Below are 26,562 nucleotides of genomic sequence, written 5' to 3'. Positions count from 1 at the left end.
TCATTCCACATCTTCTTACATCTAGTAATAAGATGCAAAATTTAATTTTATTTTCTTTCATGTCCCACCCTTAAAAAAGCGAATTGTTTATTTGGTATAATATTACATAGAAATCATGTCATGGATCGTTCAATTGACCCATATCGTTTTGGGGGGAGGTAATTGATCGATTTATAAGTTATATGGCTCAATGTGCCATAAATCACTGGTTAAATATCCTGTCGCTGGACCTTTTAGCTAAATGTTTTAGTACCTTATGAGGCATATGTTTACAAAAAACGACAACATAGGCACTATGACTATGATCTTAGTAAATGTGTTCTCTCATACGTTATGTTTTATCAAATGATATGATCAAGTATTTAAATAAGGTGAGCTTATTCAAATCTATTGATCCAATTCAGGACTAATCACAACGTAGGTAGTCTATTTTTATCATACGGGAAGTAAATTGGTTGTTTTCTGTGCTTCTTGTTACCAAGGTATGATAAAGTAAAGTAAAACTTCTTAAATATTTTCGGGTATATGTAATGTTGTATCGTTTATAATGTGTTGACTTTAATTTACTATTTCCTACGACAATGATAAAGCAAGAGTTACTTTATTTCCAGTAAAAATATTGTCATTGTTCAGGTTTCTGGAAAACCGTGATCTAGATCTTATTTTTATCAGCCATATGATAGATAACTGAATTCATTACTCTACAAATTGCAGATAATTCTCTACGAGTACATCGCGTTCTCTTTTTCTGGGGACGTTATTTTGGAGTGGTTTTTTTTATACAACTTTATCGTATTTAAGTCAACTGTACTAATTTTTTGTCAACTACAAAAAAAAAAGAATTTAAATCGCCTTTTTTACTTCTCATAAGACAAATTTGGTGTTATAGACGCAAGCTTTTTGCTGACCATCAACTGAGGAGTGCCATCGATCCTTAAAAACGATTTGGATTTCAAGTGGTATGCTAACTATTAATTGATTTATAGATATTTTTGCTTAAGGCTATATTGGGAGCAATCACTTGATGTCAGTTTAAATACTTATTAAGGACATGTCCACCAGTTTTATTCCATCCTTTCATTCCTGCCATATCCTGACCTCAAAATGCCGAAAAACAAAATTACTATGTATAACGGGATATATTTTCTATGTAGTTCAGATTATTCAAAAAGGACAATTTTGAAGAAACTTGAACATGAAATGTCCTGGCATTTTGTCATTTAAAGTATTGATATAAGGCAATCAAATAAAAGACTGAAAAAGACAAAACAAATATCTTTGAGCACATTAGTATAGGAAGCGAAAGTCAGTAAAGCTCCTATTTGACCCGAAAATATAAGGAAACAACTATATTTTGATCAAACGTTTTGAATATATATGATTTAGGTTTATAATATTGTGTTCAAGTTTCTGGTGTTAATGAGGTACTTTTGGTCGTTAAAAGGTCAATGATCACAAAAACATATACCGATTAAGGTAAAAATTCAAATATTTTGGTAGGATTGGTCAATACTACAACCTCTGAGCACACAAGTTGCTTTTGTATCAATATTAATTGCTCTTACCGAAGCCTTGAATATTGCAGGGAAATTTCTAAATTTCCCTGTTTCATCTGATTTATAAGATCTTACCAGTAAGTGACAGTGGCACTTATGTTACTATGTAAATAGAAATTAAACCGATGTGATGTGGTTTTGGATAACATTTATATTATTTTGCAACTTACATGTAATCTTGATCTACAATCTTTTAAAATTTGACATATAATACTATAAGTATAAATATAGCTATTTTTAATGTATATGTCACTATGTTTGTTTAAGAAAAAATACAATTATACGGTGATATAAACAGTTTTCCATTTTAGAATCTAAAATAGGGTGATATTTCTTGTAATGTTTATTTATTTTACACAGACACTAGATGTAGTATAAGTAAATTATCCTTGATGCATCTTATTTACAATCATGAGTACATGTATTTGGTACATATTGCTACTAGTCGTTACGTAATTGAATTGTGTCGAACACTTTAATAAAATAAAACGATATATATGGGTCATTATCAAAAAAACATGCAAAACTATGTTATTTGGTCTTTTCAAGTCAAAAGACATGAAACTATATCAAAATGTATCAAAATAACTATTGCATATGAAGGATATGAATGTTTTGTGATACACTATATACAGTTTACAGTATTAAATGTTATAAAAACATTCTTAATGTTTTCTCAAACCCTTGGATATAGCCAGAATCAACTGTTATTTTTTACTATAAATCCCTTCAGACCTGAAATAGGGCTATTATTCATATCATTTGTTATTGTAATTATCACTTTTTATTGCATTTGATACATACAAACATTTTTTTAATGATTTGGAAGGTGTATGTTGGTTTTATAATAAAAAATTTAACCAAAAGGAAAAGTCTCAATTTTTAAGTCAATGGTGTAACCAAAAGACAAATTGGTAGGGTAAGAGTTATCTTTCTCAATATTTCAGCATTTACAATAGTTTCTCCCTTAGCAATGTTACCTGTAAGCATGTTATGCAAAAGAAAACAAACATTTATGTTGAAAATTTAGTAAAAAAATATTAAAAGTAAGTACAAGCTATATCGTAATTGAAAATAGTGTCCATGGTGTACCCTTATAAAAATCTTTTTTTTTTAAATTCCTGAACTTTGAATTATGAAATATATTGATTGTAGAAACATGCACCAGGAACACCATATAAAATAGGGGAATGGAGCCCTTATTTTGTAACTAAATCTTAAAATACACCTGAAAATCAATGGTGTTACTGTCAATGGTGAGACCATTTTAATAAAATAACACCATTGACTAGCTTAGTAACACCACTGAATATATTATGACAATCAGCATTTTTTTGTGTTTCTTTCATGTTTAACAAGCGAAACATCATATTATTTATAACAAACAATACTTATTTAACAATGTTTTAACAATATCATGTATTACATATACAAAGTTTTCAAAAAACTGGTGTATGCTGGTAACACCAATGACACTATTTAGTGACACTACTGACATTTTTAGTTATTGATATTATGTTATATAATTTGAGATTTTTCAGCCTAAGAATTATTTTTTCTTCTTTTTCTTTTGCTCAGTGTTCTCTGTTTTGTGTTCAGTACTTAATAAAAGTAAAATTTGAAATGTGTTGTCAATGGTGATATTTTTGTGTCATTGGAGTTACTGAAGAGTCAGTGGTGTTACTATATAAAAATGCGATACTTTTTAATTTTTATTCATAAATGAAAGTGTTTTTAGGTTGTATACGAAGGATTAAGCATATTCTTATCATTTCATCCTATACATTATACATATATTCAATTTAAGTGTATTTTTTAGTATTTACAACAGCCATAATTAGGACAGCCAACTTTTTTACGACAATGTATTCTAAAATTTATGTTTAAAAAGAATGTATAGCTAGAGGAATAATGTCAATAAGTAGTAATTTAAACCTTAACAACAAATTGGAACAGTTGTTTGATGTTTAACAATAATATTTAGTACCTAAATGCATGTTTTAAATTGGTAACACCATTGACACGATTCTATCAAAGGATGACCTAAAATTGTTAAAATTGAAGGAACCCTTCATTTTTCCCATTGCATATTTCTGAAAATAGTTGCTACCATACTATAGAATAGAGGGACACATTTAAATGTTTTAAACAATGACATTGTTTTTCCAAATATTACTTCATCGAAATTTGCATGTTTTTTGATAATGACCCATATACGAAGAATGTTAAATTCTTAAACAACAAGTATGTCTTAAAATTTAAGGATTGGAAATGTCCTGTGTGATAATCGAATTTTGAAATAGGAAGGTATTGTGGTTTTTGCCAAAAACAAATATTTTTAATGGTCCTGATGTCGAATTGTGTCAGGAGACTCATACGCTCAATTTACATCGTATCATAATCTTAAGCAAAGACTTTCTGGCGATGATTATGATTCCCGCTACTCCCTGTCCGATTTTCTTCGTAATGCTTTCTGATAGTTATCTACCTTGCAAGACATCCCAACTCTTGGCATTCAGGTAAATCAATGCAATATCGTAATTCAAGCTTTTTAAGAAAACATAGTCATATGATCAAACAGTTAATGACTTTTAATTAGTTTGATACAAGGTTTAAGGTTAATAACCCCCATGAAAGGCAATACTAATTATTTGAATTTTTTTGCCTACGGATTTGGTAAATATTCGATTTTTGTGGTAGTCAATCTTTGTATCCAACTTATTCAAAAGTCATTTTTATTAAAGTGCGACTTATTTTTATCCAACATAAGATTGTTTTTTCTTAGGTATAACATATTTGAAATATCGCAGTCACCCACTGAAGAACTTACCATATGCATCTTTAAACTTTTTTGTCAATTGTTGAGATAGTTGTGTAGATATACATGTATAAGACGTCAGGATTGCAACTTTAGCAGCTTGTAGAATTGACTAATCGAGAAAAAAAAATACCAGTCAATTTGCGTTTGTGTGTTTCATCTGTCTAATATCAACTGCTACATAAACTCGCAACATTTGGCTATCACATTTGGATATTCGCAGTATTTTGTGGATTAAGTAAATGCACGGATTGATTGCTTGTGTTTTATAGCTCCATATTTACCTTGAAGTATTTATTTTTCCAAGTCTTTCCTGACATAATATGTCGAAATTCTAAAGTTTTATATATATAATCACAGATGTGTCTTTTATAGACGAAACGGATGACTGTGACATTGTACAGAAAATATCACAAATACCATAAGAGCTACGAACGGTTCCGAAGCTAGAAAGATTATTGATATTTTCAATCAATGACTCGATACCATGGACTGGTTGACCCGAAGGTATCACCAACCCAGTAGTCATTGCTCTTGTATTTACTTGATATAGTGTTGCTGCTCACAAGGAAGCTATTAAAACAAGAGTTCCAAGTGGTGAAGTTGAAATCATCCCTTCGTAAATTTTACGGACACCATCACGAATTGGTTGACCGTTACGGAACATCCGTTTCACAGATGATAGCGGATATGTTCCTAATGTCGTAACTACTATCCCGTCCCCATTTCCCGAATGTGACCTACCGAATTAGACTAAAGCTTATTACCGGGTTTGTACTAACATGAGCAACACGACGGGTGCTACATGTGAAGCAGGATCTGCTTGCCCTTCCGGAGCACCTGAGATCACCCCCACTTTTTGGTGGGGTTCGTGTTCCTCAGTCTTTAGTTTTCTATGTTGTGTTTTGTGTACTGTTTGTCTGTTGGTCTTTTTCTTTTTTAGCCATGGCATTTGTCAGTTTATTTTCGACTTGTGAGTTTGAACGTCCCTTTGGTATCTTTCGCCTCTCTTTTACATGAAGGATCATTGATGATCAATTTCTTCAAAATAACTCAATTTAATAAAACATTAGAATGATTTGAAACACTCAGATTTTTAGAATTGTTTTGTTCCAATGTCATCAACCTGCAATAGATTTGGCCTTACAGTTGTTTTGATTCGATCGCCACCGGTGCGTCTCAAATAGACGGGACGATCGCCTGGTGTAATAACGTATACGCCTGGTATCTTTGAGGAGGTTTTATTTTCAAAAAGTGTATATTTTCTTTTTTCTTTTATAGAAATGTATTTCTGAATAATGACAAGCAGAGAATAATGAAAATTTTAGCGACTGAGTTAATCTTTTAAGTGTTGATGGGTTCACAAAATAGCGTGAGTATTTTAGTAAAGATATTCTTATACATTAATTAGTTAATTAAATGTAGAAAAAGAACTGAAACCATAATTATATGAGACATTTATAATAATTCACTTTACATTGTATATTGTCTGTTAAATGTTATCCCATGATACAACAAACAGAGCATATAAATTGGTGAGCATGTTTGATGTGAGGTTTTGGCTAGTGATAAATTTTTATTAACGATCTCACATATATGAATTGGTGAAATGTCAGACGCTAAAACCATTTTAACCTCACTGTAAAGCATGGAAATTCTTATTTGTTAAACACATTCAACTACTATCAAGATATAGAACACCAATAAAAAGCTGCTGCTCCTTTAAAACTCAGCTAATTAACTCACCTAGTCCGAAGTGTTATGTATTTTTTATTGCTGTCATTTGGCGTGCGTTTTCTGTTGCCCATACACATTCATATGCAAATATTTTCATAGGAAATTGAATTGCAGATTTGAAATATTCTTTCGTCTAGACGCAAAATGGAGTTAATAAATAGCTTTCTGCAAAAAACACGAAATGACTATTCAAACCATATTATTTTCTTCCATTTCGAAGATTTTGAATCCACATTTGTATTCATTTTTTTTATTGTTTATATAAGTTGCCTGTAACAAAGATCTAAAACCCCTAAATTAGTAAAAAACAACTTGTAACTTTACAGGTTCAAAGTTAACGACGATCCGACCCGAGTACACATTTACTTACAAAATCTAAAACACATGGTGCAACATTTAATATGAAGAATATTTTTTGTTTGTGCGCATAATTGAAAACAGGCTTAAACTTTTACAGCAAAAACACGCAGACGCATGGAGACGATATATATATATATATATTTGTAATATTTCAACACTAAGTTCATATTTCCACAATGCCTTAAAAAAAGCCACTACAATGTAACTCTTTTAGCCTGCAGCTGCTACTCAGACTTTATAAAACGTCACCAGTGTCTGAGCAGAAAATTGATGAGCCAAGGTTATGTCAAAGAACGTCTCGTCCTTTTTCTAAAAAAGTTCATTGGAAGATATCAAGACCTTGTTGATAAATATTCCGTATCAACTTCACAAATAATACATGATGGTCTTGAAGTATAGATTGTAGGAACTGACGTTGTTAATCATCTTCATTATGTGTTATAGTGGTCTTTTTTACCTATACTGTTTAGTCCATTTTTTGGTAATGTACTTTTGACGTGGATCGGTACTTATACATCCCACCATTGTGTTATTGTGCTATGGTCAATTTTGTATTCTTGTTTTTCATTTTTGCTAATAAGTACTTTGTCTATATGCCAATTTGTTTTTCTTTGTTGAAATATTTATTTGTATTTATCGTGATTAAGATTATATTACAATGTTGACTGCTGTACCCCAAATTTTGACATTTTTACCTTTTATATCTGTTTGTTTTGTTCACACGTTGTTGTCAATATATTGGAATTCTATGCGACTTCTATGCAAGTGAGAGGTTTAGCTAGCTATAAAACCAGGTTTGATCAACTATTTTCTAGAAAGGAAATGCCTGTACAAAGTCTGGAATATGACAGTTGTTTTCCAAAGCCATTCGTTTAATGTGTTTGAGCTTTTGATTTTGCCATTTTATAAAGGGATTTCCGTTTTGAATTTCCCTTGGAGGTCGGTAATTTTGTTATTTTACTTTTTACAAATGACAAATTGGACAAAATGTTTTGAATATGAAGTTCTTGTAAAAGATCAATTACGTCAATCTTTTGAAATTTGTGTATTTTTAGTTTATATACACATAATGTGCATTTGTATCTTACATCAAAAGTAAAGCAAGTTACTATTGTATAGATTTAGTGTAAGAATGTATAGGAATTTGAACATACAGCCAATGCAGACTAAAACTTTTTAAAAATCATCTCGTCCGAAATCTGCCGAGTTCTAACAATAGAAATCTTTCTGCAAAACTGCAATCAACTAAAAAAAAGTAACATTTTATAAATTGTATGCAACCCAAGCGCTTTTCTAAGACTGCAACCATTTTCCGACTGATTGTTTTGGGAAACAGTATTAACATAATAAATATACCTAGAAACATTCCTAAAAATGTCTAAGGCCCGATTCATCACCATGTTTGTGCAGATAGAACTTGGTGACCCGCCTTAGAAATATCACTAATGTCCGCATAACAAATTTCAACAATACTGTAAAGTATTTTAAATTGTACCAGGGAACAAAATCAATATTGCTTTTGTTTATATAATAACAGATATGGAGTCAAAGGTTATAAATAGACGTCAACATTTCTCGGTTTTTTTTTAAGACCATAGAAAATAAACACTAAAGGATGATTAGAAAATATCAACATTTTTGGACATCTTTGTTTGACCCTCCTTATTTTCCCTCTTAGTGAACATTTCTAAAACATAATGATTTTACACGGATACACATGTGATATCTACTTTTTTTTAATTTTAGAAACTATCCCCTGAAGACAACACGAATAAGTAAGTAACATCTGTATCAGTTCCTGATTCTTCTGTAGTTATATATTGTCTTTAAATATCAATATGTATTGACATAAAAGTCAAAGCACATGTACGAACTGTGATATTTATTATATTCTTAGTAATAATTCTTATATGATTTGCATATTTACAAATAATTGAATGTGATTGGTCGTCAGAGTTTTTTTTCCATCGGTTAACATTTTGATAAACCATGTTTCCGAAACTACTTTCGTATCCTCGGTAAACCCTATGTCACTGTGATAATCATGAGTGGTATGCATTAATGGAATCATGGGGTTACAAGAATATTGGAGTTGATAGAAAAGATGACACCTGTTTAAGCTGAGAATTATGAGGATATATTCAACATTTTTTCAGAGGTGATTGGTGCGTAAACTGAACCGATGACTTATAAACTCACGTCACTGTAAATTCACAATTTTTTATTCAGTTTGTGAGTGATTCGGGTTAAGTTTACACGTCCATATTCTCTAGAAAAATTGTTTAATCCAACTGTTTTAAGTATAAAATAAATGTGGATAATATGGCTTTTTCGTTATCAGACAGCAAATCAACTCTCAACCAATATAATCTATTGAGCAGAGCTCTCGGGATAATACAATTTGGATCAGTTCTATAGCCTCTCTTAAAATCTGCCAGGAGAACTGTTAACAGAAGCGATTCCACCCTGACCCAAAATACCTTTGAACAGATCTAACCTTTACAGACTCTGGCAGGTCTACCTTAGAACAATTTTCAACAGTTTCTTGACAGTTCTACCATGAATTAGTTAGGACAATTGTATCTTAGTACAGTTTTGGACAGTTCTATCATAGAACAGTTTTAACCGGAAACAGTTTTTGAACAGTTCTACCAAAACAGTTGGACAGTTTCTGACAGTTCTGTCTCTTCAAAAGTTTTTGGTCAGCTCTATCTATTTATTTAGTCTTTTTTTAATTTATTTATTCTATTGTTTTTATTTCTTATTTTTATTTCATTGTATTTTATATATTTTAATTATCTTAATTTTTTTTATCGTATGAATAAAATTTTAAGTATTAATTTTATTTACTTTATTACTTTTATTTATTGCTGTTCTTGTTTTTTTTCATTACTTTCTATATTTATTTTTTGTAATTTTTTCTTTATTTTATATCTTTTAACTATTCAACAAAAGACAGTGGCTATATTGCCGGCTGCGGAATAATAGCCATTTATATTTTAGATGCTATTTTACCGGCTCCGTCAAAATAGCCTCCTTAGTGCTAGTTTGCCGGCTCTGGTAAAATAGACTTTGTGTAGAGTTTTGCTATTTTGTCGGTCTTATTGCAGATTTTTTTTCAGACTATATAAAATAAACTTTTTTATTGAATTTTTTTATGCACAAATGATATGTATGGTTAGCTGTCCATTACTTTTAAGCCCAGGCTATGCCTTCATCGTGTGGTTTATTCACTTCACTCATAAAATTACATGTACATGTAGCAGAAAATTTCTGTTGAACATTGACGTTCGAAAATGGAAGACTACACTTCGTTGTGAAAAAAAAACTTGAACTAAACGCTAAGTTCGAATCATATGAAGATCTGGTGAAATCAAATCAGAGAGAGATGACAATCAATAAATCGGTATTTTGCCAGAGCCGGTAAATTGCACCAAGAGGCTATTTTGCCGGAGCCGGCAAAATAGCCACTGCCTAAACAAATCTATATAATTTCAAACAAAACATTCCAGCTTTGACGATAGATTTAGCATGAAATCGATTTGACTAATTCGTGCCATTTTTGTTAAATATTTCTCATTCTTTAAAATAACGTCAAACGAATATTCATATAAAAAGTTAAATAACAAAAATACAGAACTTCAAGGGAAATTCAAAACGGAAAGTCCTTTATAAAATGGTAAAATCAAAAGCTCAAACACATCAAACGAATGGAAAACAACTGTCATATTCCTGAATTGGTACAGGTATTTCCTTTCTAGAAATTGGTTGATAAAACCTGGTTTTATAGCTAGCTAAACCTTTCACTTGTATGACAGTCGCATAGATTTACAATATATTGACAACAATGTGTGAGCAAAACAAACAGACAAAAAAGGTAAAAATGTAAAAAATTGGGGTACAATAGTCATCATTGTGTTATAATCTTAATAACTATAAAAACAAATAACTATTTCAACAAAGAAAAACAAAATGGCATATAGACACAAAGTACATAAGCAACAATGAAGACAAGCATACAAAATTGACCATAGCACAATAACACAATGGCGGGATGTAAAACACTGAAGAAGTTCTTACAGTCTTCTGAAGTCACTGACCAAGCTTATAATTGGTGAAAGTAATTCACTTGAACAGCCATATAGCATTTGAGGAATACCAAGGATACTGGTTTTTCAGAATTTATGTATTAACATCTAAGGTATATTTTTGATAAAGTGCAAGTGTTCTTTTATTGATTATTACCTAGTGTCCAGGGCCAGGGATACAAACGCCTCAACGATTCTGTAAGATCCAATGGAATTAATTCAAGGTATAGTATACTTTCTTTTTTTAATACTACATGTAAAATTTAACAAAGGATTAAAAGGGAATACTGGAAGTACAGTATGTACTCTATAAATATATAGTATACATTCTATTTTGAATGCGTGTAATTATGCACGAGAAAAAGCAAGAAAATCACGTAAGCATGAATGTATCGAATTTCTGAAATGTGACTAAAAAAGAATATGGAGTAATGTATGAAAATACATGTTGTATGATATTATAGAACGAATTAGAACAGCCAGGGTGATTATTATGTCCGTTTATATATAACCATACTTTTCAAACATAAACCACTGGCGTTTTTCGGATGGCCATTGTATTATTTCTTCGACTATTGCATCCATTGCCCTATCTATATCTTCTCACTTTTTCATTGCTGCAGTTTGTAGCCTGATTTCCTTTTTTGTCAGATGAGTATTTGTTTATCTCTTTTTATTCTATTATTATCATGTCATCGCTTAATTGGATATACCATGTTCGCAAGGTTATAATTTATTTCCCGCCATGCAGGGTTCATGAAAATAAGAAGATGTGGTAATGAGAACATTAAATGACGAAGAAGGTTAGAAACTATGAGTCACCGTACGGCATTCTATAATGAACAAAGCCCGTACCACATAGCAAGCTAAAAAAGGCACCGAAACGTCATATAAAAAACAATTCAAACGAGAAAACTAATCGCCTGATGTATGTACAAAACAATAAACGAAAACCAAATATGATATACAGCAACAAACGACGACCACTGAATTACAGGCTCACTTGCTTGTTATATGTAGTTACAATTAAATTAACGTACATATTCTGTAGACACCTGTCTAATATTGAAAACTGTATATTGCCCTCGTGATGTCATTTTGTCGTTGGGTTGCTTGCCTATTTGCGTATACACGCCATGTCCCTTTATTATAGTCTTTGCTCCGTTTGCTGAATCTCAAAATCGGTTAACAAGAAATTATAACTTAAAAGGATTATTGAGTGTACATTATGTGTTTGTTTTATTATTTCAAGAATGTAGAAGAAGAATGTTTGAAGAAAATGTGCCAAAATTTATAAGAAAAAGTAAAACGAAAAAACGTAATATTTTTTATTTTTCGATGTTTTTCTACTGTGTTCGACAACCAATTTTGACTGTATGCAGCAACTGAACGAAGTCGATTGATCTGCATCTTATTTATCATTTTATTTTTCCAGCTTAATAAAGTACATACTTAACCTGTTCCTTTTCACGATGAAGCAAATGTTTTGAAAATAGATAATTTGTTTGCGTTAATGCGACATTTGATGATGCACAGATGTGGTTAAGGGCTCAAATTAATGCTCAGAATACCATCAATGTGATTCAACGAAAGCAGCAAACTTCTATCATTTACTGTTAAATGTCGATTCGCATCCTTTTGTTAACAGAATATTTTCACAGAATATTGTTTAGTATGCTGTAATTTTTTTAAGAAATATGATAAATTCATTAGTAGTGTGGTTTGGAAGAATATTATAAGAATTATTATTTTAACTTCGACACACGTTAAATATTCGATTTATAGTGTACCAGCGCAATCACAAAATCGAAATGCACTCAAATTCGTATTCATTTCTTACAGAATTTAACGAAAAAGAGACACAATCCCCAAAATATCCTGATTTCTTTTAGCGAATTTGAACTTGATGTAGCAAAACGTAAATACTAAATTTTGTTAACTGCTTGAATGAACACTACTCAGGCAGACAACACAAGGACTCGTTAAGCGGATATACATTTTTGTAATCATTGTAATTTTAATTTATTATTCGTATTTTTCCTGTTTATTTATATTGAATTATCAACGTTGGCACCAACATGTGTATGTTACCTAGCAATGTGCAGTTTACTATCAATATATAGTTTTTTCCCCTAGTATATCTCTAAAGAAATGGATATATACCACGTGATCAATGTCAGATATATGTTATGCAAATTTAGTTTTCTGAAATATTTAAATAATTATCCTTCATATTAATATAATTTTGAATTTGTATGAGATTTGGTGCGAATGATATATTCAATTCGCCGTTTCAGAATCAAAAGGACCATGAGTAATTTCATTGTTCGTACCCCAAATTGAAAAATAACGTCACGTCATTGGTTGAATTTCAATTGTTTGGAACACTGTAAGTCAATTACAGCGTTTTGATGTACGATTTTGAAAATGTTATACCCATAATGCATTAGATTCTAAAACGGCAAATTGAACTTGGATAGCGTCTTTCCTTAGATTCCTTTCTAAAATTTACTATTTCATTTCTGAGTAACCTCTCCTTAATACGTAAGATTAAAAACAATTAAAATCAAGCAAAACTACTTTTGTAAAATATTATATATTATAAGTTAACATTATATGAAGTTGTTCATTTACATGAACATTCTTCTTATTAAATTACCATCCTGCATTGCAAGTTACTGCTCTAATTAAAAATTGGTGGAAGACACTCATACCACCATAACAAGGATATATATAAAGAATTCCGTTTATAAAAAAAATAATAAAAATCAAATCTTAATCATTTAGATTTTCTTATACTTTCATTATGTTTCTAGAAATAAAAAAAAAAAATAGTCTAGTTATACTTGATTTGGGATTATTTTAGGATTTACATAGTACAAAAAATAATGAAAAAGATAAAATTTCAGAAAGGAGCTTTGTTCCATCACCAACACTTTAAAAATCTTTATTTTATGTCATATATGAGGGTCTGGATGGAGGTCCTTCATTTCTGAATTCTTTAAATTTTAAGGCCATTTTTCTCTATTTTTTTATACGTTTTGCCCATTATTCTCTATTCTTTATATTTTAGCACCTCATTGTTCTCTATTCCTTATTTCTTTGGTCCGTTTTTCTCTTTTCTTTATATATTTAGCCCATTATTCTCTTTTCTGTAAACCCCCATCCACACCTTCATATATAAAAGTTTTAATAAGTTGTTGATCAATTTTGTCATAATTGTAAGTGAAAAATGTATTTGAACTGTGCAGTATATATATGAGCTAGTCAATGCACATCTTAGCTGTGCATTAACCTGATTATAGCACAGTAAAACAAAGAGATTTCATGTGTTAATAAGTTAATCAAACACAAATCATTCAATCAATCCTTTTATTCATAAACGCATAGAACTTATAAATCTTAGCATGCTTGAATATATAAATGTTTGGGCGGATGAGATGTTACATTATATGCAAATTAGGAACGAAGAACAATAATTTTATCTTGTATATTCAGCAATAATTCCTGTTCCACCCAGTCACATAAGGATACTGGGAATAAAATCGAATCCTACACAAATCAAAATCGTATAGCTAGTCCAAGTGGCATTTCGTAAGTATTGTTTGAAAAGCTAGGAATTCATTCAACTATGATTCTGTACAAAGGCGGAAGATACCAAAAAGGCGATACAATATAAAAGTTAACGAAAAACAAACAACATCCTAGTCTAAATGAAGATAAATAAAAATTAACAACAGTTAGCAAAGCACAACATAGAAAACTAAAGATTGAGCAACAACAACCAAACTTAAACCATTGTTGACATCAGGTAAACAGGAATGGTAATTATTAACAGTTACTGCTCCACTATTGGCACACGTCGTGTTGATCAGGAGAAGTCAAAATACTTTGACAATCTGAATTGAGTGATTTAAATCGAAGAAATATGTTCTTTGTAATACAATAAGTGGATCATAGCCATGACAATCTGTGACGCAAATTTTGAATAACAGTCGACAACTTCATAATGAGATCGTAAAGCTTTAGAAGGGATGACATCAACTTTACCATGTAGATCCATTAGTGTAATAGATTTCTGGTAAGCAGCAACGCTCTTCAAAGGTAATCTAAGCCTGTGAATATTCTATCAACTGGAAGATATAAGCTCCATATACAGTTGGTGCTTTGGAATGCTGCTACCAATAAGTTGAAAGTTAACGATGTAAAAATTAACATCATCAAAATTTCAAATTCAATAGGGGTGATTGGGATTCAGTGTAAAGGCATTATCTATTAAATGAATTTGAAGTTAATGGACAACGCTCAATCCTTCACTCTATTTCTCTATGAAAAGTCGACAAGAAGAGAGGAAAAGCTTTTTCCATAGGAATGCCGATTCTTTGTTGAATAATATTGCACACAATCGTAAACATATTTTGCGAATTATAGAAATCAAGGGTCATCATGATGACGACTGCATAGAACGTTTATGCTTGATTTCAGGTGTTTATTGTTTTACTAAGACGATATTAGTGTGTAGTGGTGGTTTTCGGTAAACCATCTAAGTATCGATGACGTAACTGCATGTAATCGATTGTTAAATGTAACGAAAACACATATGTAATGCAAACAGCAAACATAGTAGAAAGAAAAATAAACAAGCGCGACAATAACAATAATGTAATTTTATTTACACAAAAATTTGAAGAATTCCATGATTCTTTGTATAATCAGGTGTGATATATCTTAATGTCAATGCAAATACGATCATTAAACGCTTTGTATAATTCTTTGTGATATACCACGACACATATAGCGGACCTATCCAAATCACAACACTGTTTACACTAGTATGTTTTAAAATGATGGAGGAAAATGATGAACATGTTTGAGAAAGACGAGAAGAGGAGGAGGAAAGGGTATGAGGATGAGGATGATGAGGAGGAGGAGGAGGAGGAGGAGGAGGAGGAGGAGGAGGAGGAGGAGAAATTATAAGGATGAAAGTAGGAAGAGGAAAAATAAGAGGAAGAGGTGGAAAATGTACGAGTAATAAAAAAAGGTATAGAAGGAAGAGAATTAACATGTATTAGGAGGACAGGAGGAAAAGGTATGAGGAGTAAGAAAAGGTATCAGGAGAAGTGAAAAACATGTATGAATAAGAGAAAAAAGAGATGAAGAGGAAGAAGAGGAGTGGGATTATGACAACTTCGAAAAAACGCAATTCAAAGATAGCTGATGACAAAAAATCGGAAAAGCAGAAAAGAATGTCCACAAATCACATCACAGAAATCTAAATTTGAATAACTGACCCATCTTTAAAAAATCTGGATGAAATCAGGTGCCCTGGAGTATTCAGCATTTCATGTTACACTTGTAAACCCAAACGCATACATGCTATTATACTAATAAAAACCTGGCTACATTGTATGCGCTCTTGACAAAAACACCATTGCTGACTTTATATTCAAATCATATCGCCAATCGTATATTCATAATTATGGTGTACTGAGTTAAAAATCCGGCTATTTAATGTTAGTATATAAATAAGAAGATGTGGTGTAGTTATTTGAATGAAAACTGTTCTTTTGTCATGGGATTGAAAGACATCTTTTTCTAGTTTTGATAATATACCATTATACATCAGCTACGGGATTTCAAAAGCAATTAACCATGTGTAATATAATATAATAAGTAATTCAAAGTCATCATTTTATATAAGAAAATAAATATAGGGACTTGTCAACATATACCCAGGTATGGTAATACCTTTAATCTTTCTTACATCCTAATAAAATTAGGCAAGAAAAAAATGTTAACCCAAAATCTACTAAACCATTTACTGAACTAAGTTTCAGCCATGACTGCATAAAGTGATCTAACATTCGATTAATGTGCTTTTATAGAATAAATGTTTATTTTTTTATTTATGTTTTCAATTCATTTTATAATCAGATTTCGCGGTTCACTGTATATGCAACTGTGAAAGTGACAACAGGGGCATGGTTTACTATGGACAAACATTCTTGATCATTATAATTTTATTGAAATTTATTGTGCATTTTTGGCTTTATTTAAGAAATGTTTCCTGACAGTGTGGTTGAAAGAAAATCATGTACCATTACTATCGATGATAAAAAGTCCATGCGTTGAAACTATTGAAATAGTATTGTTCAATACCATTTTCCTATCACTGCCATGATAAATTTTTTATCAGTCTTAAACATGTTATACATCTGCCTTTTTACATTAAAGATTCTAGTCTTTACTATAGATGATGAACTACTACGTCTGGTAATGATTTAATGACCCAAACAGACAGTTCGGGCCGTGCATGTGATTGATTGATTTATTGTTGGTGCCCATTGTATCGCTGACTAAGTTCCCCAGGGTATAATTAGCTCAGTAGTCAGAGCTTTGGTACTGACATATAGTATCACGTACCTTTCGTAAACTGTCCGTTTATAAATGTATAAATTATTTAGAAATTAAGGTTCTAAAGTTGACCTTAAATGGATTTGGCTATTTTGTTTATGTCTGTCTTGGTCATATTGCTCTTCACGTGTTTTGGTTCTTATACATCCTTGCCTTTTATCTCTCAAATATTTGGCTATGAGCGTTCCTGATTAAGATAAATCAAGAATAGCGCTTCGGACACATACAATTTATAAAGTTGTTTTCATTTGTTAGCACACTTGGCTTTTTTAGGGAGGCTAGTTTCGGTTGGAAGAGGAAGTCAAAGTACCAGGATTATACCACCGACTGTCGGTAGGAAAAGTGGCAATTTCAGTCAATTAACATCGGAATATAACGCATATTTCAGACGCAGAGTTCGAATTCCCAACCTCAGTGTTTACAGGCTTGTGATTACTGTAGATGAGCTACGCTTTATTTGCAAGTTATAACAAGATTTGAAAAATACAGTTTTTGTACGTGATATTGATTACAGGTGTCACGAATTATCTCCAAATCAATCACATAAAGAAGATAGTGGTAAGAGGGAAAAGCCTCCTAAAGATTGTGAGATTGAAAGGTAAATTATTTATTAACCAATGTCGATATCTTGTACTCCGCGCCGGTATATTTGTATATAGTAATGTTTTTAATTTATCGGTTAATTGGTAATTATCAAATTAGATTAAGGCGACAGAGTTTGGCAATGTTCAGAATTCGTAAACAGGTTAAGAAGAGAAAGTTAAACTATAACATGTGCTATACTTTAAAGAATGATTTCATGTACTGTGCAATGCGTTATACCTTCCTTTGCTTGCATGTACTTTGCATTACCTACACACGCATGCCAGTAAGCGACCGGATATAATAAATTTATTCAAATGGATGTTATACTCGTTTAAAGGTTTGTCTGAGTTAGGCTGAACCTTCTACTCATCAACTTAAAACCACAAAGAAACTTAGATTCAAACTAGTTCATGTAAACTGAGTTTTGAAAAATATTTGAGATGTTCTGTCATAGAATTGAAGTTCTTTTATAATAATAGTTACAAATAGAAGACAATTCTGGACTATTATTTCCACTCGAAAAGAGAGGCGAAAGATACTAAAGGGAATTCAAACTCACAAGTCGAAAACAAACTGACAAAGGGCATGGCATAAAACAAACAAAAACGACGAAAAGACAAACAACAATACACAAAAACCAACACAAAAAACTTAAGACTGAACAAAACGAACCCCTCCAAAACCCGGGGTGATCCCAGGTGCTCTGGAAGGGCCCGCGTTAAGCAGACCATGCTTCACACGTGGCATCCGTCGTGTTGTTCATTTAAATACACACACGATGATAATTAAGTCTTTATTCTATATTGATGGAAAGGTATATTATAAAAGAATTGAAAATTTGTTCGAAGAGGAACAATAGACATCTACACAACAATATGGGATTTAAAACTTTGTGACTGAGTGGACCGTATCAAACAAAATTCATGGTTTTTATTTATTATACCACCTTCTGCATGTTTGAAAAAAATAATCTCCAATTATGGTCTAAAAAAGTTTTTAATTTCTGAAACATAAAATACTTAACTTTTTTTTAATTACAGTCCTGTCATGCTTTTAAACATTTTTTCCTGTACTCAGATTTGTTCGTATGCAGAACAAATTTTGTAGTAAATCACGTAAATATTTTTTATTGCTCAAAGATCCGATATACCTTAAATATAGCCACAGTTTTGACAGTATAAGTTGAATTAATTTAACTATTTTTTTTGTTTCAAACATTTACAAGTATGGGATATTGAATATTTATTTGTTATGAGCGTTCAGTTTGGTTATGATTTGTCGAGATGGCACACAAGAATATATCCACCTCATTTAGATCTCTATGCATGCAACCTTTGATGTGAACTCAGTTCGACATGATTGCGCATGTTCTCAACAAATTAAGTTTTTGAAATGAATATCATCTGAAAAAATAAAATCAATTTTCAACATCAAGACCGATTTCATTAACTGTTTCGACCCGTCAAAAACATTCTTTTAAAAGTGACAGGTAAAACGATCTGTGTTATGAAGTTTCCATAAAAATTTTCAGTTATACTATTACACGTGCTATACATATTGAGCTGTTTGTATATAACTATTTATATTTATATTGATATTAGCGTCGTATGCCTATCGGCAATATTCGAAGATCATGTCGATGGTTAATTATATGGGTGCAGACCAAAAATGCTTATCCTTTTTATTGTTTATAGTTTCACCCTTATCCGTCATTCCGTCATTTCGTCATTCCGCAACGAACACTTATACGGACTTTTTTTCTAAACGGCTTCAAATATTGAGCTGATATTGAGTAAATGAGTCTACGATGACGAGTTACAGATCGAGTTTACGTTTGATTCCGCTCCGCTGTTTTTTGTCGAAATTACAAGCTTTGGACTTTGAAAATTTCGTCAAAATGATAGTTATACGGACGTTTTTTTTTCTAAACGACTTCACATATTGAGCTGGATTTTAGGATGTGAGTCTACTATATGATGATTTACAGATTGAGTTTACGTTTGGTTCTGCTCTGCTGATTTATGCCGAAATTACGGGCTTTGAACTTTGACAATGTCGTGAAAATAACAGTTATATGGACTTTCATTCTCAATTTTCCACTCCCAAAAATGGCTTCTGCCTTTTTTAGCGAGCGGGGCCATTCGTGTCGTTCCGACACATCTATTTTTTTATATTTCTTAATTTACTTAATTTATTTTTCACGTGGGGAAATCGTGACTCTTGAATACCTTTTAGTATGTAATAAATCAAATTTAAGAGCTCAGTCCATTTGATGAACATAAATTTGGCAACTTATTCCCCTTTAAGTGATATTTATATCAATTCTATTTTTACAATGTGACGACTGTATACTAAATATAAAAAACAAACACAAAAAAAAAACCCTTCTCGGTCTATTTTTTTCTTATAAATAAAGATTAGAATCATGCAACTATTATACCTGTAGTGTTGAATATTTCAGTCGTCCTACACCCGATGTCTTAGATGGACAGTAAAATTGTATACAACCATCACTTCCTGTTTTGAAGTATATAATTGAGAATAGAAATGGGAATGTGTCAAAGAGACAAAAACCCGACCAAAGAGCAGAAAACAGCCGAAGGCCACAAATGGGTCTTCAACACCCGGAGGCGAGCTTCAGCTGGCCCCTAAACAACAATGTGCACTAGTTCAGTGAAAACGGACATCATACTAAACTCCAAAACATATAAATGAACTAAAATTAAAAGTCATACAAGACTAACAAAGGCCAGAGGCTCCTGATTTGGGACAGGCGCAAAAATGCGCATGGGTTAAACATGTTTTGTGAGACCTCAACCCTCCCTCTATATCTCTAACCAATGTAGAAAAAACAAACACACAGCAATACGCACAGTAAAACTTAGTTTAAAAGAAGTCCCAGTCCGATGTCAGAATAGATAACAAAAGAAACTAAGTAAAATGACAATGATACATAAATTAACAAAGGACTACTAGCAGTTACTGACATGCCAGCTCCAGACCTCAATTAAACTGATTGAAAGATTATGTCTTCCTCATATGAAAATCGAGCACAATCCCTCCCGTTAGGGGTTTAGTATCATACAATCATAAAATATATGAGGAGAACATAACCCGTATCATGCCAACAACTAGTTTTAGAATAAATGTGTTTATTTCCAATGCAAAGACCCTATTAGTGAATCAATATTAATACCAAAATATGTCATATTTAATGACCTGACAACAGTATCGTAACTATATTCTCGCTCGGACACACATTCCATTATCTTGTATATTATAAGAGCATAAACCTGAAGCACGGGGAGGCACTCTACTGTCTCCACGTGGCACTAAAGACAAACTCTGTAAAAATATGTTTGTTTTATTTGGTAGAAATTACGTTTATTCTGTCTAAGGAAATTTAATGATATAAGATGTTAAATATTTGTCCCCTTTTATCCTGTACTGAGCTATCAATGTTTTAGCCAACAAAGGCACATGAGTACCGAATAGTAGTAACAAATTTCAAGCCCAAAGATGCTTAATGACTGCAAAAGGTTGTAAATGTTAAGTTTAAGCAGTGACTATAAAATAAAAACATAGAGCTTCTGTGTACATGCCTTAGCATAGTAAACTCTTGTGTATTGCATGCAATTTGTAATGTTCGTCTTCTTTATCCAGAACGGAGAATCAATCGTCAAGTGATGTGCCAAGTACTCTGGAAAATGACCGTGAACCTCAAAACAACGGAATAGAAACAACCAACGATGGAATTGAGTCTCCAAGGTAACTTTTATTTTTAATTGCTTATATATATATAATAACCAGACATGGAACAAAATCGCATATTATTATGGCTTTAAATATCGTGATAGATTCATTTGTAGATCAATATATGACAATGGTTTTACCCACTCACGCCACATTGTTGTATTAAATGCTATGATTAAGTTTGTCTGAAATTGTTTATAAACGACCTTTTAATACTTAGGATTATGCAATAAAATCATAGAAAAACTAGATGTGTCGGAACGACACGAATGGCCCCGTCTCAAAAAGTTGTAAAATCTGCAATTTCAACAACACATGTGGACACAAACATGCATGGATAGAATCCAGCTCTCAAGACCAATACTAGTTTGATGAAAAATTTCCTTGATCAATGAGTAATTAAATTTCAAACTATTAGCAAACAGGAAGTGGATGTACTGCAGATCTAACAAGATGTGTTGAAACGACATGAAAATCAGCATAGCAGAACGAAACATAAACTTGATTTGTAGCTCATCATGGTAGTCTCACATATCAAAAATCAGCGCAAAATCTGAAGGCGTGTAGAATAAAAGTCTGTATAACTGTTATTTTCAACAATTTTCAAAAGTCTGAAACCCTTAATTTCCGCAAAAATCAGAGGAGCGAAACAAAACTTAATCTTGATCTGTAACTCATCATGGTTAACTCACATACCAAAAATCAGCCCAATATCTGATGGCGTTTAGAAAAAAAGTCCGTATAACTGTGATTTTCAACAATTAATCAAAGTCCAAAGCCCGTAATTTCCGCAAAAATTAGCGGAGCGGAATGAAACTTACACTTGATCTGTAACTCATCATGGTTAACTCACATACCAAAAATCAGCCCAATATCTGAAGGTGTTTAGAAAAGAGTCCGTATAACTATGATTTTCAACAATTAATCAAAGTCCAAAGCCCGTAATTTCAACAAAAACTAGCGGAGCGGAACGAAACTTAACTTGGTCTGTAACTTATCATGGTTAACTCACATACCAAAAATCAGCCCAATATCTGAAGGCGTTTAGAAAAAAAGTCTGTATAACTGTGATTTTCAACAATTAATCAAAGTCCAAAGCCCGTAATTTCGGCAAAAATTAGCAGAGCAGAACGAAACTTACACTTGATCTGTAACTCATCATGGTTAACTCACATACCAAAAATCAGCCCAATACCTGAAGGCGTTTAGTAATAAAGTCCGTATAATGGTTTGTTGCGGAATGACGGAATGACGGAATGACAAGATGACTGAATGACAGAATGACGGAATGACAGAATGACGGAATGACGGAATGGCGGAATGACGGACAAGGGTAAAACTATATGACCCCGACAACTTTGTTGCGGGCCATAAAAACCAATTATGAAACATTAATGAGCTGCTGATCTTTGCAGAGCTGCTGCGTTTACACTGATCAATTTGGGTTTGTGTTGCGCAACCTTTAGTGTTCTGTTTATTTTTTTGTGGAGTTAAGGTTGTCTTTACTTTTGTTAAATGCTTTGTTTTGTTTACTGTTGGTGGTCTTTTTCTTTTTTGTTGCCATGGCGTTGTCAGTTTATTTTCGACTTATGAGTTTGAATGTCCCTTTGGTATTGTTTGCTTTTCTTTTCATCTTAACTTTTAACGTGACCCTTTGTTATCTTCTTTCACTTCAACAATCAATAACTATAACTATCTATTGAAATATGTTACAGGAATGATGTATCTACAGCGTCAGTGGACCAAAATGGTTCACTAACTCGACATGCCAATATGCATACAGAAGACAACAGGTATGTATGATATTTTGTCTCCTCAAGTTACGAACAAAACAATATCAAGTACAAACGTTGACGACACAGATTGAATACTTCATTCTAGTCTGGTTTACATCATGTTATTTAAAAACTCTTATTAAAAGTGATGTTACATATTTTGTCAATAAGGACCATAATAACGGCTAATATATAGACAGACCAGAACTTTTAATAAATTCTATTAATAAAATAGAAAGACATTTTGGTGTGAGCGTTCCTGATTAAGGTAAATCTAAAAGAGCTTCGGACGCACGAAATTGATAAAGTGTTATTCAGATATTGAATATTGTGGCTGGTATTTTATGTTGCTGAACATCAATTAGTAATGTTATTGTCAATAACTGTCCGAAATATTTTGATAGGTTACTGAATCACTGATGTATGTCCAAGATCTCCTTTATGTTTACAAAATACGACATTAAAAATAAATAAAAAAAAAGAATGGAAATGGGGAATGTGTCAAAGAGACAACAACCCGACCAAAGAGCAGAAAAAGGCCACCAATTGGATCTTCAACACAGCTTCAGCTGCCCCCTAAACAAAAAAGTGCACTAGTTCAGTGAAAATGGACGTCACACTAAATTCCGAAAAAATATAAATGAACTAAAATTTGAAAAAAACATACAAGACTAACAAAGGCCAGAGGCTCCTGACATGGGACAGGCGCAAAAAATGCGGCAGTGTTAAACATATTTTGTGAGATCTCAACCCTCCTCTTTACCTCTAGACAATGTAGAAAAAAACAAACACACAGAAATACGCAGAGTAAAACTCAGTTTAAAAGAAGTCCGAGTCCGATGTCAGAATAGGTAACAGAAGAAACTAAGTAAAATGTCAATGATACATAAATCAACAAAGGACTACTAGCAGCTACTGACATGCAATGACAATATTTATATAGCTAGTTAAAGTAGAAGAAAGCCGAAACTTAGTACTATGGATTTTAATATTCCGGATGAAAGTATATCCAGAAAAGCGCGTCGAACAAACGGAATTTATTACGTACTTGAACAGGGTCGATTCCACTGCTAGTGGATTGTTTGTCACCGAGGGTATTACCGGTAACCAATGCCTCGATGATACTGACTTGATTTATAATATTGTTTTCTTAAATTCCCCGTAATAAATTAGGAAATTTTCAAGAAAATAAGATTCAAACTCCATCAAGCAAATTGACCATAAATGAATCTGGTTGTACTTTTAGGTCTCCTTTTTGTAATTTAGCGAAAACGTTTGCACGTAAAATACAAAACATGGAGGCCTTGCGTCAAATAAAAAATAAACAAAACAAAAACCAAAACGAAACAATGCTATCAGCGGATCTGAATAAATATATTTTAAGCTTTTTTACTTAAACTTTTGAATGAGACAAAAAATGCACAAATGCCATAAACCTTGTGACATCGACCTAGTGATTGTGAAAACTCGTCAAAGATACCAGGCTTATATTTTGTTACGCCAGACTTGCGTTTCGTCTACATAATTTAAACTCATCAGTGGCGGTCGCAACACAATAGTTTTAAAGCAAATCAAACACTATTGATGTGTTTTTCCGAATGAGATTGTTTGAGACTTACATGTACATGTACATGTATCACTGAATATTTATAAGAGCAACACGAATGATGCCACTAGTAGAGAATGGAATCGCTAACCCTTCTATAAATGTAGATCAGGATGTCGTGGCGCTCGCGTTATTCAGATTGTGTTTTCTGTGGTGTTGTTTGTAGTTGATTTTGGTTTTTGTATTTTTTTTCTACTTATGAATTTCGATTGCACCTTCGTATTTTCAGTCTTTTTGAAAAAGATGTATTGAAATTATACTCTTTAAATGTCGAATACATCATTATCGTTTCGTACAACAGTGATTCGAACATGAATAAACTGATCATAGATACACCAGGATTGGAACTTTGTACACAAGACGCGCTTTTTGTCCACGAAAGACTCATCGGTGACGCTCAAATCAAAAAAGTTGAAAAGGCCAAATAAAGAACGAAGTTGAAGAGCATTGAAAACCTTAAATTCCGAGAGTTTATGAGTTTATATCAAATATTACTACATTAAATATTACTAATACTCAAACAATATACTATATTTACAACATTTTATTAAAAAATGTTATTCATTATTCGCTTTATAGATTAGAAATAAATAATAAATGACATCCTATTTATGAGTTCATACAATGAATATTTAAAGAGATTGCTCTACGACAACGGTTAAAATGAGCAGAATATTTTTTTCTGAAAATAAAAAAAAAAAACCAACATATTTGCATTCATGCTGAATCCAATCTTACGCATCTGTTTAAATTATATCCTTTTTTGTTTTTATTACGACATCATTAAAGTTTCATCAAATGACCAACAACGTGACTTTGAATAATAAATCAGTAGATGAACAAAAGAGAGTGGCATATTGTGGATACTCCAATTTGATTGAATTGATATAGCACATTTGTAACTGAGGCTATATCTTTTCTAATTTTGTACATGTATATTCATTTTTCACGCATTTACCTATTACAGTCATGAAAAAGACGATACAGTTACAGATACATATAGAAAGAAGCAAAATCCATCGAAGAAAAAGAAGAAGAAGAAAGGAACAGCAGAAAGACTAAACAGCAAAAGGTAATCGACTTAAGGTAGATCTGGTGTCATCCGCCATTTTAGTTTGTAAAACAGCAGAACACAATTGAGCTAGATCTTAAATGAAATAACACATTTTATGAGAGGAACATAATTTGTGTAAGGCTTTTCGCCTAAATGAGGAACATTATGCGTTTTATCTTTTTATAACGACTGTTTTGTAAATATTACAGTTGATTTTTTGTATAATGCATTTTTTCAACTTTGCCATATAAGGAGAGATGACTCAGATAATAAAAAAGTAAAGATATAGGGTATCCACCCATTTCACAAAATCAGTACATGCACAGCAGAAAACACACAAAAGGAAAAAGAAAAACGCTTTTATTGCTGAACTTCATCACAAAGTCACACGGAGCAAAAATAAAAAAACTATCACCTCAATGCAACTTTGTAACGTCCCCTAGAACCCCGATCTTCATAAAAGAATGTGCATAGAATTTACCTATTTTGTCTTGTACCAAGATAAAGAGTCCAATGATCCCAATATTTCTTTTTGTTTTCTGAAAGCGAAAAATAAGAAATACATGTAATATATCTTTCTAATATTTATCTTGAAATTATATCGTTTAGTTTTCTCACTATCACATAAAATCGTTTTTTCCATGCATAATCTATACATAGTCTGACAATTTTGCACACGCTCCGTGACCCATACTTTTTACTATTTTACTATATTTTTACAAAAAAAAAACATCATAGCAGCTTCATTTTGGCAAATTATCAAACAACTCTATCAATTTTATTTTGACCCCTTATCTTCATTAACAATACAGTCGA

The 26,562-nt window shown here is 32.0% G+C and overlaps 1 protein-coding gene across 3 annotated transcripts in view; it reads left to right on the top strand.

Annotated features, from left to right (window-relative positions):
- The first annotated feature begins 411 nt into the window (after positions 1 to 411).
- LOC127716432 (putative mediator of RNA polymerase II transcription subunit 26) overlaps positions 412 to 26,562 on the top strand; it is a 43,104-nt gene continuing 16,953 nt past the window's right edge. The window contains exons 1-9 of one of the 3 annotated variants that reach the window (XM_052222619.1): positions 412 to 482; positions 5,656 to 5,746; positions 8,218 to 8,246; positions 10,721 to 10,783; positions 14,058 to 14,153; positions 17,488 to 17,571; positions 21,222 to 21,326; positions 23,027 to 23,104; positions 25,660 to 25,764. In XM_052222619.1, the coding sequence (XP_052078579.1) occupies positions 5,729 to 5,746; positions 8,218 to 8,246; positions 10,721 to 10,783; positions 14,058 to 14,153; positions 17,488 to 17,571; positions 21,222 to 21,326; positions 23,027 to 23,104; positions 25,660 to 25,764 (578 nt within the window). In that variant the 5' untranslated portion in view covers positions 412 to 482; positions 5,656 to 5,728. The remainder of the gene's footprint in view (positions 483 to 5,655; positions 5,747 to 8,217; positions 8,247 to 10,720; positions 10,784 to 14,057; positions 14,154 to 17,487; positions 17,572 to 21,221; positions 21,327 to 23,026; positions 23,105 to 25,659; positions 25,765 to 26,562) is intronic. The other 2 variants (XM_052222620.1, XM_052222621.1) reach the window with 2 other exon arrangements.

Source organism: Mytilus californianus, unplaced genomic scaffold, assembly GCF_021869535.1.
Source record: "Mytilus californianus isolate M0D057914Y unplaced genomic scaffold, xbMytCali1.0.p SCAF_9, whole genome shotgun sequence".
NCBI lineage: Eukaryota > Metazoa > Mollusca > Bivalvia > Mytilida > Mytilidae > Mytilus > Mytilus californianus.
Note: the sequence above shows the minus strand (reverse complement) of the source record. Positions and strands in the feature narration are given on the sequence as shown.